Source organism: Ursus americanus, chromosome 11 (assembly GCF_024610735.1).
Source record: "Ursus americanus isolate L20-20 chromosome 11, mUrsAme1.1.p, whole genome shotgun sequence".
Taxonomy (NCBI): domain Eukaryota; kingdom Metazoa; phylum Chordata; class Mammalia; order Carnivora; family Ursidae; genus Ursus; species Ursus americanus.
The window spans coordinates 30,173,190-30,187,293 of NC_142137.1; the positions used below are offsets into that span (position 1 = coordinate 30,173,190).

Below are 14,104 nucleotides of genomic sequence, written 5' to 3' on the forward strand. Positions count from 1 at the left end.
TGTCTTTAAATGCTAATTCTCATTTTCTAGATGTGGTCCTAGATACTTCTCTCACAATGCATAAATACACTTTCATATCCTTTGGTTAATTTTTAGTGTCTCTTGGGCATTTTTGTAACCTCCAAGAGAACTGAAAACATCCCGTAAAATTCTTATTCTCTCTAAGGCAGCATGGTATCCAGGGAAACAGTCCCACAGGCTTTGGAACTACCAAGAGCTGGATTCAGAACCCAGCCCAGACCACTTACGGGCAGCAGAGCTCAAGCCTGTTATGTAACGCCTGAAGGGCTTGGTTTGGGAACACCATGGAAGTAATGGTTTCTACCTGTGGGGATGCAATGAGGCAGAGTCAGGCCAAGCACTATCTCAGACTGCCTGGTATAAAGTAGACACTTAAGAACTATCTGTTAAGCAAAGGAATGTCAGTGTCCTTCCCAATCAGCCCATCAGAAAGCCTAACAGAGTGCTGACTGCACTGAAAGATCCATCAGACCAAACCCGAGCAGGCCTATCTGAGGTCTGGTTTAGCAGTAGCTTAATAAAAACTTGTCGATTTATCCACTGCAACAAGTGATTTCTAAAGGTTAACATATCCTTTGTTTTTTTTTTAAACTACATTATCATTTGGAATAAAAATGAATGTTTGATATAATTCTATACTTTAATTTCAAGAAACACACTTCAAATATCCCATTCTAGCCAGGAAGTTAATCTCGTACTTAATATCAGAAAGTATGTATGACTTTCAAATAATAATGAAAAATTACCCTTTGCATGGTTCCTATGCTATCACCCTGAAAAGTCAACTTCTTTCTGTATGAATTTTGTATTCTCACTTCTGCTTGGCCAATTCATTAGGTAATTCTGTAAGACTGGGAACCTGATCCTTTTAATGTAAACCCTGATTGCTCATCTTTATTTACTCGCCTGTTACCCCTGGAAAAAAAGATGGGAGGGAAATTACCTCCCTCCCCCAACTCAGCTCTTTTAAGAGCTGATATGGAAAGTTTTCAGCCTATTCCTGGAGGGTAAATATTACAAATTCTAGGAAATGCTACTGTAGGAAAGCTTTGATTGAGCATTCCTAGGGACAATTTTTTCTTTAAAATTTAATGTTTTCCTGCTTTTTGTTTACCCTTTTCTAACCTAGAATGTATCCCACCCTTTGGTAGCCCTTTCAAACATAAAATTGATATGCCTGAAGAGCAGTGACTAAAAATCAACTCGTGCTTATAGTGGTTTTGTAGTAATCACCTATGTATCTGGAGGGCCTCCAACATTCCAGAAACTTCATTCCTATTGTACAGGTGTTAGTCCCTGAGTCTCCATATCAGATAAACAGTGACTCTGATGTTTCCTAACTATGAAAGAATCTTTCCATGTGAATGCTATTGCATAGTTAATAAGGAACACTAAAGTGAAGTCTAAAGTTAAAGAAAATTTCAGAATATGGTACCAATTTAAAAATTAATAAGGCTCCTACTATATATAAAATATTAGATCCCACCGCTTTGTTACAACCATTGAAGACCTTATCAGATTCCTAAAATCAGATAGCACTCAATGCACAAGCTAACACACTAGTTGTATTTCACTTTTCAAACTTTGCTAAGCACCAATTTCTAAATTTCTAAATGTAAAATGGGGATAATGGCACAAGTCCATGGGGTTTATAGTAAGAGTGAAACACAAGCCTAGCACAGGCTCACACAGTGCAGTGCCTGGCACATGGTAAGTTCTCTTCTCTTTCTCATTATGTTTATACATACCTGTATGAAACCACACAGGATTAACTGAAAGGGAGGATTATGAGAACAGAGCCAATTCAATCTACACTTCTGCGCAGATATTGACTATATAGGTGCAACACAATTTGGATATAGGTTGAGCAAATGAATGGCTGGTAATTTTAAAGACAATTGTAATGGATACTATTATTCAGTTAAAACTTAGTAAGAGAGAGAAACATTGATATGCTGATTAAATATCAGTGGGATTTATCAACCTTAAATGGGCATTCATGATTGCTCTCAAGTCTTACTGTGCCCCCAAATCTCAATCCCATGTTTCCCAATCCTCATTCCATACCTTCTGTAATACAATTAAACTCCAGCGTTCCCTCACTGTCAGCCTATGACTTCAAGGACCAACAGAAACCATCAGAAGGGAATGCTCTCATTTTCCCTCTAGAAAATCTGTAGCCATCCTTTATAGGAAAGCAACAGGATCCCCCAAAAGCCAATTTCTCAGCAAGTGCCCTGTATCTCCATCCCCTCCTAGAATCTTAGGGACCTCATCCCATTCATTACTCCTTTTCTCGCTTATACCATTTCCTTTCTACTGGATTAATTTCCAGAGCAGTCAATTTTGCTCTAATATCTTCCATTCAAGGCAACACAACCCAAAACAAAAAAAGTATTATTTCATCCTTTCTACCTATTACTTGTCTCTCCACACTCTTTACCCAGTCAAGCTTCATAGAGATAGGGTCATTTATGCTGTCATCTTCTTTACTTCTCAATACTAAATCTAGATTCTACTCTAAACGTACTGTAAAAACTGCTCTCAAGTCTGTAACTAGTAACTTCTGTATTCTGTATACAGAATGCTGTTCTAAAACCAGCAAAATCCAATGGAAACATCTCAGTCTTTATTTTATTTGACTTCTCAACAGCATTTTACAAAACTAACCACTTCTCCTTGAAACATGATCTCCACTGATTTTCCTGACACCACATTTTCCTGGTTTTCTGTCTACTCCTTGGGAGTTCCATCTCAGTCTTCTTTGCCAGCCAGACTCTTTTTCTACCCAATCTCTTTTTTTAATTCATTTTTTAAAAATTTTACATTATATTATATTATTCTTTTTTTTTTTAAGCTCTTTTGGGATAGAATTGACAAATCTCTACCGAGCCTCGTAAAGCAGAAGATACAGTATGACTCTGGATTCTCTTGTCTTTTCCATGTGTTCTTGGCTTCAGAAAATATTTACATATGGAATGGTCACAAATCTATATATATTTATATTCCAAACCAGTCTTCGAGCTCCAGACTCTTATATCTGCACATTGAACTTTTCCACTAGGATGTTTTATAGGCATGTCAACATATGTCCAAACTAATCTCTTGAGCTTCCTCCCAATCCCATTCGAACCCTATCCCTCCTCAGGCACTTTGCTATTTTCTCCATCTGAACACAATTCTCAACCTCTTTACTTGACTAATGCCTACTTTCTCTTCCGTTTCTACATAAATGTCACTGCTTTAAAAGGGCCTTCTTTCACCCTCCTAACTAGACAATCTTATAGCACCCTGCGTCTTCCTTCAGAGCACACATGACCACTTAAAATTACGTATCCATTTGTACTCTTTACGTTCCATTCTGCCATCTCCCTTACTTTGCTCTAGTTCTCTTCTCACACATGCTTCTGACATTCCATATAACTCGCTTATTTATAGTTATTAATTTTTGTTTTTCTCTCCACCCTAGAATGTAAGTTCCATAAAAATTTCTTGCCGCTTTTGTTCACTGTTATGTTCCAAATGCCCAGCACATGATAGGAATTCAATAAATACCTGTTGAATGAATGAGAGGCTATGTCTGTTTTATTATACCCTATATTCCAAACTATATTATACCCTATATTATACCCTATATTCCAAACTCAATTTCTGTGGAATTAAGGTTCTGATTATATAAAATCTAGGAAGAAAAAATGGAGCGCAACGCCATAAACACAGATCTCATATTCTGTGAATGATGAATGAAAGCTAAATTGAATGCTTTCAGATGAAAAAGGCACATTTATTTTGGAATCTAGAACAGTGGACCTCACCTTTTTTAATTGTTTTTTGTTTTAGCACCCAGTCCATCTTGTCTTTTGTTCTCTTTTTCCACCTTCTAAAAAGTTTTAAAAGTAATATGAGGTGGAAGCTACATGAGAGGAAAGACCATGCCCATGTACTTCTCGTGTCAGCTGATGTCTAGGCTTCTTCCTGGTACTTAGCAGGAGGAATAAATAGATAAAATCAGGGACGAATGAGGGGACCTACCCAGTGACTATGTGCCATCAGGTGTAGGCTAGACAGCACCCTGCAGTAGTGGAAGAAGCTTCGGACTTGGAATCATCAGGGGGTGAGCTCCCTTCATATCCTTACCATCTGACAAAATCTGGCTACTTCCCTGAGCTTGGTTTTTCATCTGGTGAGGGAATGAAACTAGATGATCTACTAAAATGTAGGTTCCCTGAGGCTAGGGACTGCATCAGTATTGTTCTTTGGTGTGAAAACAAGGCTTACTTAGATCAGTATTTGTGTGGCCCACGGTAGGCCCTCAGGAATTCGTGCGAATCTCTCTAAAAATTCCTTCCGGTGCTAAGATTTTGAGGAAAAAATAACTTTCTCTATTCTACATAATATTTCTACTCTATAATTCTATAATAATTCTATAATATTTCCATTCTACATAAATAGTTCTTTTACTGGGGAGAATCACACACAGATTACCATCATCTTAGAAATAAATACCCCGGTGCATGGTGAAAAGAATACAAATAAAAAATAAACGCCTGTTTCCTCTTAGTGAGTTGGACACAGACATTTACCTGTTTTACATTTTCACTGTGAATTATTGGGTTCTTCAACCATATTTGCATAAATAATCATATTTATACATTTAGCGTTTTATTCGAAAGCTTTAGCTCTGGGTGGGAGAGCACCAAATTCCTGAGGAACTATATACTCACACTGTACAACTTGTACTGGTTCCAGTCTTGGCGGTCCTTCCCTGCCATTATGCAGTTTCGGAGGCAGAACGGCCTCTTCCCATTTCTCAGCCCCTTTCTTCCTCACCCCATCCTCTGCCTTCCCCCATCTCCCCCATTCTGGCTTTCCCCTGGTTGGTCCGACGCTGGGAGGGATTGGGACAAACTGCCCCAGAGCTCAGAGGCCCCCGGCAGCCGCAAACCGCCTCCCCCAAGCAGTTACTGGGGACCGCTGGCTTTCCAACCTACGCTATAAATGCGCTTTCGTTATCGAAAGGAAATCGTATTTTGTACGGTAAACTAGGGACAGCTCGTGGGGAGCGAACCTTTGCGTCTACACTTGTTTTCTAGCCCCGCAGCTGCAGCGGGAATTGATTGGTTCCCTGGCGCCCCCGACGCTTGGGGTCTCCCCGCGCTCCGCCTGGACCCCGCCCCCTCGCGCAGCCATCTGCTTCGCTGTCTGTCTCGCTGTCTCTCGCTCAGCATCTCTTTCCCCTCCACCACTCCCTGCTCCCCCCCCGCCAGCTCCGCCCCTTTCCCCTCCCCTTCCCCCCCCCCCCCAGTCCAGGGCTCCGAATCTTTCGTGGCCGTTGCCAGGGAGACCGGCCGATACCAGGCAAATAGGCTTTCGAGAAAGAAAAGGGGGGAAAGCTACACTGCAGTCTGGTAACAAAGGAGCAATAAAAGCAGCCCCCAAATGGAGGGCTGGGGACGCGTCTGCGAGAAAATCCGAAAGCGAGCTAGCAATCACCCCAAGTTAAAACCAGGAGGGGGATGCAGAGGAAGGGGCATGATTCACGTTGGGGGTGGGGGAAATCAACAGCCTTAAATGAGCTTTTGAGAATCGCCTGGATGGTGGTTTTGGATCAGCCCAGCTGGCTCTTCAAGTTGGAACTCCGCTAATACAAGGGATTCGCGTCCACCTCGGCGTCTGGGGTTTTGGGCCAGGCCAGCGGGCTCCCTTAAGGGTGATAAGATGTTTGGCAGGATACACTTCTACGGAAACGTCTTTCCATCAGCTTTGGGGAATATGACTTCGTGATCGAAAGATGCTTCTAAAGGCAGTGGACAGTGAGAAGACGAAGCTTCGTGTAACGATGTACAGCTTGGTGATTTGCAAAGCAATTCTTGAACTAAGAGTTATTGGCTTGAACCAACCAGCCTTTTCACTCAAAGTGTGACCCATTTCCCTACAATAAGCAGAAAATAAAACTGCTTGAGAATTCAGAGCCAACACCAGGAGAAATGAACCATTCTCTCGACTGCTTCTCACTTCCATAAGCGAAAGGTTATTCATTTCAGGATTACTAAATGTAAACGAGAAAAGGGTCTGATGTGGAAACGAGTGAAAACTTTGGGAGCAAAAATGTAGGCGGTAGGAGAATGTTTATTAGGCTGTATGCTTGATTTTTTTTACCGCCTCTTCCCCTTCTTTAAATCAGTGCCTTGTCTTTCACACACAAATAGCGTCTGGTACGTCCGTGGCAAGGGGTGCGTTGCAAGTACTCTGTGTCCCCTTATAGAAGCTTTTTCTCTAATCCAAGCTAGACTTGGAGCGTTCAGGATCTTCTTGCTATTTCTCAACATGCAGTTTCTCCTTAGAACTGAAATCGTCAATCCAGTTGTTCAGAATTTCATCGCTGCTGCCTCCCTCCCTTCCAGGAGCACACTCGTTTGCATGCACACTTGTACATGTTCAGAAAGAGTCCATCCGATCCTGGCAGTAGGCTGAAAACGATTCTTATCTACGTGAATTGCATCCTAACCGTATATATGGATTCATATACTCGAGGCTGTGTCTCGTTTTACCATAGAGGAAAATTGTCATTTCATACCGTGATAAAATGCAAACTGTTATGATCTTTTGTAAATGGCCTCACTTTATATTGTGGGGGAAAAAGCACTAACTGAGAATAGTCGGGGGTGGGGGGAATTCGATGAGCGTCGCAGGCCAGTATCGAAATATTTTATTTCATGCCAATATGGGATAGGGTAGGGAGTGTGGCTTAGGCTCCTTGCGGGTTTTGCATTTTCCACATCTGGCCTACAGACCTAATTCTAACTCGAGATGTCGTTTGATGAAATTCGATCTTCGTGGTTTAAATACCTTTCAATTTTGGGCGATTTAACATTTGCAACCGTTAAAAAAACAAACCTTGTGCAGTATCTGTGAAACCAATATGGAACACGGAGAAAGAAAACATGCACACAAATCCCAACCATTGTCTTTAACACTCGCATACACACACATATACACATAAACACACAGGGAAGATGGGGGAGGGGAGCGAGTGGAGAGACAGACACGGATATAGACCGACAAGAGTCAAAGCGAGTCAAGTTAACGCTTTCTCCGCCCCCATCCACAAGTACCCCCCCTCCCGCGTTAATTAATTCCAAACAAAGCAAGCCAATCAAGTGATGCATTATTATTTTCAAGCAGAGGGAGGCGAGAGGCATGTATTTTTTAATTGATTTATTTATTTGGAGGACATTAATTCTCGGTCTGAGGCTGATTTTCAAACCATTTGCAAAGCGCGGCTCCATTGTTCGCCGGGCGCGCAGGCTCCGCCCCCTGCTTTGTGTGCGGTGCGCGGATTGGCCGGCGCGCGCGGGGGCCGCGTCAGCGCCCGCGAGCCCATTCATCTGTGCACTTGGGCGTTGGACCCCGCATCTTATTAGCAACCAGGGAGATTTCTCCATTTTCCTCTTGTCTACAGTGCGGCTACAAATCTGGGATTTTTTTATTACTTCTTTTTTTTTTTAAACTACACTTGGGCTCCCTTTTTTGTGCTCGACTTCTACTCCCTTTTTCCCTCCCTCCTGCGCTGCTGCTTTTTTATCTCTTCGACTTAAAATTTTTTATCCGGAGTGTATTTAATCGGTTCTGTTCTGTCCTCTTCACCACCCCCACTCCCCCCTCCCTCCGGTGTGTGTGCTGCCGCCGCCGCCGCTGCTGCCGCCGCCGCTGCTGCTGCCGCTCGCCCCGTCGTTACACCAACCGGAGGCTCTTTGTTCCCCCCCTTGGATCTGTTGAGTTTCTTTGTTGAAGAAGCCAGCATGGGTGCCCAGTTCTCCAAGACCGCTGCGAAGGGAGAAGCCACCGCGGAGAGGCCCGGGGAGGCGGCTGTGGCCTCGTCGCCTTCCAAAGCGAATGGGCAGGTAAATTCTACCTATGTTTCTGGTCATTTCTTTGGTGTCTTTCTCTAGTCCCGACCCTTCTCCTCCCCTCCCGGTCGCGCCCGAGGCGCATTCGGCGGAGAGAGGAGCGTGGCCAGGTTCCAGTCTGAAAGTTGAATGGAAAGGGATAGCTTAAATTGTCAATTTCTCATAGGAGGTTGGGGGGGGTCTCTCCTCCACCCCAAAGGAGCGGTTCCCGGAGAATCCTGGCAAATTCTTGTGTAGACGCGAGGAAAGAAGTGATAAATCGTCTAAAATGGCGTGTTTGGAGCTTGGCAGAACGTGACTAGCTAGGTGCTAACCCCCCTCCCCCCAGTCAGGTTGCATTTGTGTTGGGTGGGCACAAAGGTGTTTGGGTGGCTCTCGTGTTTGTTGTCGAGATTGGGTCGCTTTCAACATTTCTGAACTGGTGTGTTGGGGGGGCAGGACGGGGGAGAATGGGAATGGTGGTGGAGAAAGGCAAGGAGGGAAAGGCTGTCTTATTGTATGCTGAAGCGGCATGCCCTGGGTTCTTGGAAAGGTAGCTGGCTGGCTGGAGCTGGTAGAAGGGTTTCAGTATCTTTCCGTGGGGCTTTCCCACTGTTCTATATCTTTATTCGTCAGCTGTCTGTGGAATTACACACCCATCCGACTTTTAAAAGGTATCCCTGGGGTGGGAAGACTCGGTGGGTCCTTGAAGAGAACCTGCCCAGATGGTTAAGAGGAGGCAGTTCGTGTGTTTCGGTCGAGATTGCTCGTGTGCGTGGCGGCGCCTGGACCACGGCGGGGGGCCACCCCGGAGCTGCCCGGACCCAGGCAGATGGCCACGGTTGGGTGGGCGCGAGAGGTCGGCCATGGGTGGCTGCTTCGCAAACACTGGGCACCCACCACGCCTCTTTTCCTAGAGTAGAGGCCGTGTAGCTTCGCCTACTCCAACCTAATGGGGAAGGCGAGCTCTGCCAAGAGGCTCTGAACCCGTTAAAAATGCAAAATGAGCCGCCGTGGCGCGCCCCAGCTTCACAGAATCGCAGGCGAAGGTGGGCGTGGAAGCCCAGGCAAGACCTCAGAAATAATGGGTTTCCCCCTGCCTTGTTGGTTTTATTCGGACCAGGACGCCGGGAAGCCACCTGAGCTTTGTTTGTGGACTCTCGGCTGCGCGATCCGGGCTCGGGGGCGCCTCGGCCGGCGGGCAGGGCCGGGCTGGGCAGGGCGGGGTGGCCCCGGGGCCCCGCCCCTCCGCGCCCGCCCGCTGGCCCGCCCGCGCCCAGCTCCGCGCGGTGGAGGCGCAGCGCCCCCTGGCGACCCCAAGTCCGAGGGGGCGTAGGGTCTTTGCGCGCGCAGCCCAGGCGCTTCTGGCTGGAGCGCTGTGATGCCCCTGGGAGTTCTCGGTGTTTTGAAGAGTCTCTCAGTGTTTAGGGAAAAGAGGGATGTGTACCGGGTCTGGCTCTGTGCCTTCTCCCAAAGGGCGTTTGGTGTATCGTGTGTTACGTGGCTTTTTTTGCAACGCCCGTGAGGCGAAGGCCGGGACGGGTTATCCTTTGCTTTTCACGTCTGGGGCTCAGCACTTTTAAATCTGTGGGGCATTTGTTGAGTGGCCGAGGCTACTGCTGGGTCTTTAGGGCGCCCCCAACGGCACTGCCTCGTTTCCTCGGAGAGCCCTTGTCCAGGCAGGCCCCCCCCCGCCTCCCCCATAAGGGGATGGAGGGACTCCACAGCCAGAGGGGCCCGGGGGGGGGGGGAAACTGGCCCTTCCCGGCCCAGGGGTGGGGGCGGCGATGGCGGCGCCCGGGCCGCCTCAGTGACACTCCGCCTTCTCTGCCCCGCAGGAAAATGGCCACGTGAAGGTAAACGGCGACGCCTCTCCCGCGGCTGCCGAGCCGGGCGCCAAGGAGGAGCTGCAGGCCAACGGCAGCGCCCCGGCAGCCGACAAGGAGGAACCCGCGGCCGCCGGGAGCGGGGCGGCGTCGCCCGCCGCGGCCGAGAAGGAGGAGCCGGCCGCCGCCGCCGCCCCCGAAGCCGGAGCCAGCCCCGTGGAGAAGGAGGCCCCCGCGGAGGGCGAGGCGGCCGAGCCAGGCTCGCCCTCGGCCGCGGAGGGGGAGGCCGCGTCGGCCGCCTCCTCGACGTCTTCGCCCAAGGCCGAGGACGGGGCCACGCCCTCGCCCAGCAACGAGACCCCGAAAAAAAAAAAGAAGCGCTTTTCCTTCAAGAAGTCTTTCAAGCTGAGCGGCTTCTCCTTCAAGAAGAACAAGAAGGAAGCGGGAGAGGGCGGGGAGGCCGAGGGCGCAGCCGGCGCCTCCGCCGAAGGCGGCAAGGACGAGGCCGCCGGGGGCGCCGCTCCAGCCGCCGCAGAGGCGGGCGCGGCCTCCGGGGAGCAGGCGGCGGCGCCGGGCGAGGAAGCCGCGGCGGGTGAGGAGGGGGCGGCGGGCGGCGACCCGCAGGAGACCAAGCCCGAGGAGGCCGCCATCGCGCCCGAGAAGCCGCCCGTCAGCGAGGAGGCCAAGGCCCCCGAGGAGACCAGCAAGGCGGAGGAGAAGGCCGAGGAGGCCGGGGCCAGCGCCGCTGCCTGCGAGGCGCCTTCAGCCGCCGGGCCCGGTGCGCCCCCGGAGCAGGAGGCGGCGCCCGCGGAGGAGGCGGCGGCCGCGTCAGCCTCGTCAGCCTGCGCAGCCCCGTCACAGGAGGCCCAGCCCGAGTGCAGTCCGGAAGCCCCCCCAGCGGAGGCGGCCGAGTAAAAGGGCCCGAGTTTTGAGATAATCGAAGAACTTTTCTCCCCCCGTTTGTTTGTTGGAGTGGTGCCAGGTACTGGTTTTGGAGAACTTGTCTACAACCAGGGATTGATTTTAAAGATGTCTTTTTTTATTTTACTTTTTTTTAAGCAGCAAATTTTGTTCCCCCTCCTTCCCCACAGATCCCATCTCAAATCATTCTGTTACCACCATTCCAACAGGTCGAGGAGAGCTTAAACACCTTCCTCTGCCTTGTTTCTCTTTTGTTTTTATTTTTTGCATCAGTATTAATGTTTTTTGCATACTTTGCATCTTTATTCAAAAATGTAAACTTTCTTTGTCAATCTATGGACATGCCCATATATGAAGGAGATGGGTGGGTCAAAAGGGATATCAAATGAAGTGATAGGGGCCACGATGGGGTAATGGAAGTGGTGCGTAACATTGCCAAGAATAATGTACCACTAGAAATGATGGTGTAAAGGCTTAGTCTTTTTTTTTTTTTAAAGAAAAGTTATTACGATGTATTTCGTGAGGCAGGTTTACAACACTACAAGTCTTGACTAAGAAGGAAAAAAAAAAACACCAATACCCAGATTTTAAAAAAAGTCATAGTCTTAGGAGTTCATTTAAACCATAGGAACTTTTCACTTATCTCATGTTAGCTGTACCAGTCAGTGATTAAGTAGAACTACAAGTTGTATAGGCTTTATTGTTTATTGCTGGTTTATGACCTTAATAAAGTGTAATTATGTATTACCAGCAGGGTGTTTTTAACTGTGACTATTGTATAAAAACAAATCTTGATATCCAGAAGCACATGAAGTTTGCAACTTTCCACCCTGCCCATTTTTGTAAAACTGCAGTCATCTTGGACCTTTTAAACACAAATTTTAAACTCAACCAAGCTGTGATAAGTGGAATGGTTACTGTTTATACTGTGGTATGTTTTTGATTACAGCAGACAATGCTTTCTTTTCCAGTCGTCTTTGAAAATAAAGGAAAAAAATCTTCAGATGCAATGGTTTTGTGTAGCATCTTGTCTATCATGTTTTGTAAATACTGGAGAAGCTTTGACCAATTTGACTTAGAGATGGAATGTAACTTTGCTTACAAAAATTGCTATTAAACTCCTGCTTAAGGTGTTCTAATTTTCTGTGAGCACACTAAAAGCGAAAAATAAATGTGAATAAAATGTACAAATTTGTTGTGTTTATTTATGTTCTGATAAAATACTGAGACCTCTAGGTCATAAGGGTAATTTTGAGGAACATCTTGCATGCCATCAAGAGTAAATTTTCTTGTGGTTTTTAATCTGAAGTTTCCAAACTCTGAAATTCATAATCAGCAGTGTCAGATTACATACAGGAAGATCTTTCAAACATTCCATGTCTATTACCATTTACCTGCATTGACATTGAGTTTTCATTTAAAAATTCAACAGTTATTTTTATCGTAGTTATAGCATGTCAGAATGGATCATCTGATACAAAAGTGATATGACCCGAAGACTATTTAAATGTCACGCGAAATTTCATAAAAATACAGTTTTTTGTCATGCAGGTCCAGAAACTGAGAGTATTTAATCCAAACTGCAGATGAGCCACAAATGTGGCCAAATGTGTTTCAAAAACTGATGGTGTGTTACCTGCCATTGTAATTGCTTAGTGCTTGGCTAATTTCCAAATGTTGCTTAGGTTATGTGTTATACCTTAGGAAAACAGGCTTATGTAAAGAAGTAATGGTGACAAATGGGCAACATTGTCAGTTTATGGGCCTTTAGTACTTGCCTCAATTCAATAGTTGCAAGCAGTTTTTTTAAATGAAAGTAGTGTGTTAGTATCTTGTTACTCAAAAAGATAGAGAATAATACTTCCTTATATAGTAATAATCCTTACTAGTTTCACCTTTGCTCTTACCACCCCGTAACGGGATTTATTTTTTTCTTCACTGGATCCTAAACTGAATTGAATTTGAAGATAAAAGTGTGTATCAAATACCATTACTTCATTAAATGCAAAGGAAAATAGTTTATTGTACACCTGCTTTGCCGGTTTTGAGCAGTATGCCTTGTAGGGTTCACAGTGAACCACATTTGTAACAACTGAGCACCAAATCTAAACTCCTTAGAGAAGTAAATTAGCTTTCGACATGTGCTATTAAGTGGAATAATGGATCATAAATAATAGTTCATGCCCTTTCCTTACCAAATACCCTCCCCACTAATAAAAATAGCATTTGGAAAAGTATGTACTTTTAGTTGGGGTGTGTTGATCTTGAAGGATGTTTGAAAGTTAAAAGTCAAATCTGGTAACCAAAGGACTGCTTTATGGAGTATTTCCTACCTTACCAACTTTTTCTCAAATACCTGCTTGGCCAAGTATAGGGCCTACTGTGTGGGAGGACTCAAAAAAATGGATTTTAAAAATTAACTCATGAGTAGTCAAAAATACTGTGTAGCCAACTATATTGCTAGGCTTGTTTTTTTAACAGCTGGAATTAAGATGCATTATTTTGATTTTAATTGCCTAAAACACTTTGGGTGGTATTGACGGAGTGGTGGATTTTCTACCAAGTGATCAAATGAAATTTGACATATATCTTTTCATCCAAAGTTTTGTACATCACATTGTTTTCTAATGGAAAAATGTTAATACGGCTTTTTGTATTACTAACAATAGCTTTGAGATTAAGGAAAAATAAATAACTCTTGTACAGTTCAGTATTGTCTATTAAATCTGTATTGGCAGTATGTATAATGGCATTTGCTATGGTTATAAAATACTTCCTCTGGATTATAATTATCATTTGATTCAATTCCTATTGCTTGTAAAATAAAGTTTTACCAGTTGATATAATCAAGCTTGCTAAAATAGGATTTTTTACAAATTTAATTTTAAAATGCAAATTTTAGAGAAAAACTTAAAATCTTAAGCGTTGATGGTAAGTATAACTATTACTCGGTTTAAGGTATTTGGAAGGTATGCTTGACATTATACTTAGGATATATAATTATATCCATTGAAGGTGAGTTCTATGTTAACAAGTCAAAACTAAACATTTTAATGATAGGTCTTGATGATATGTTTGAGAAACAATTCAGTGTATCTACATTTTCCTTTCATGTATATAAACAATAAAATTTTGCAATTAAAAATTTGGGGAAAGGGTGCTTTTTGCATTCATATACTTTGGAAAGGGGATGTAGTTTAACATAGGTAAGTTTGCTTTGAAAATTAAAAAATTGGTTCAGTAACAGGGCTATTAGCTTTTATTTTTCCTTTAATCATTCACTGTGCAATATTGAGCATTTTTTTCCCCTTTCTACTTCCCAGCTATATGAAAGTGCTTAAAACAGGGTGTAGCAAATATGAATTTTAAAATGCTTTCAATCTTTAAATATTCCAGTCCTTGCTGGGATTAAGTTCCAGCACTCCTTTAAATTACATCCAACGTTGC

At 44.9% G+C, this 14,104-nt stretch overlaps 1 protein-coding gene and 1 long non-coding RNA gene across 2 annotated transcripts in view; one reads left to right on the forward strand and one right to left on the reverse strand.

The window, feature by feature from the left end:
- LOC123792917 (uncharacterized) overlaps nt 1-5,134 on the reverse strand; it is a 57,947-nt gene extending 52,813 nt beyond the window's left edge. Inside the window, exon 1 of the long non-coding RNA XR_006779808.2 lies at nt 4,746-5,134. This is a non-coding gene — a long non-coding RNA (uncharacterized LOC123792917). The remainder of the gene's footprint in view (nt 1-4,745) is intronic.
- A 2,259-nt stretch (nt 5,135-7,393) lies between these two features.
- Nucleotides 7,394-13,503, forward strand: MARCKS (myristoylated alanine rich protein kinase C substrate). Its single transcript, XM_045798505.2, has 2 exons — nt 7,394-7,925; nt 9,749-13,503. Exons 1-2 carry the CDS (start codon nt 7,824-7,826, stop codon nt 10,649-10,651), a joined length of 1,005 nt encoding a protein of 334 aa, XP_045654461.2. The 5' UTR covers nt 7,394-7,823; the 3' UTR covers nt 10,652-13,503.
- Nucleotides 13,504-14,104: the final 601 nt, after the last annotated feature.

What these genes read in the sequence shown, in the direction of transcription:
- MARCKS (XM_045798505.2), top strand. Translation starts at nt 7,824, where the DNA reads ATGGGTGCCCAGTTCTCCAAGACCGCTGCGAAGGGAGAAGCCACCGCG. An exon ending in CTTCCAAAGCGAATGGGCAG is followed by an intron (nt 7,926 to 9,748) that starts GTAAATTCTACC and finishes TCTGCCCCGCAG; the next exon opens with GAAAATGGCCACGTGAAGGT.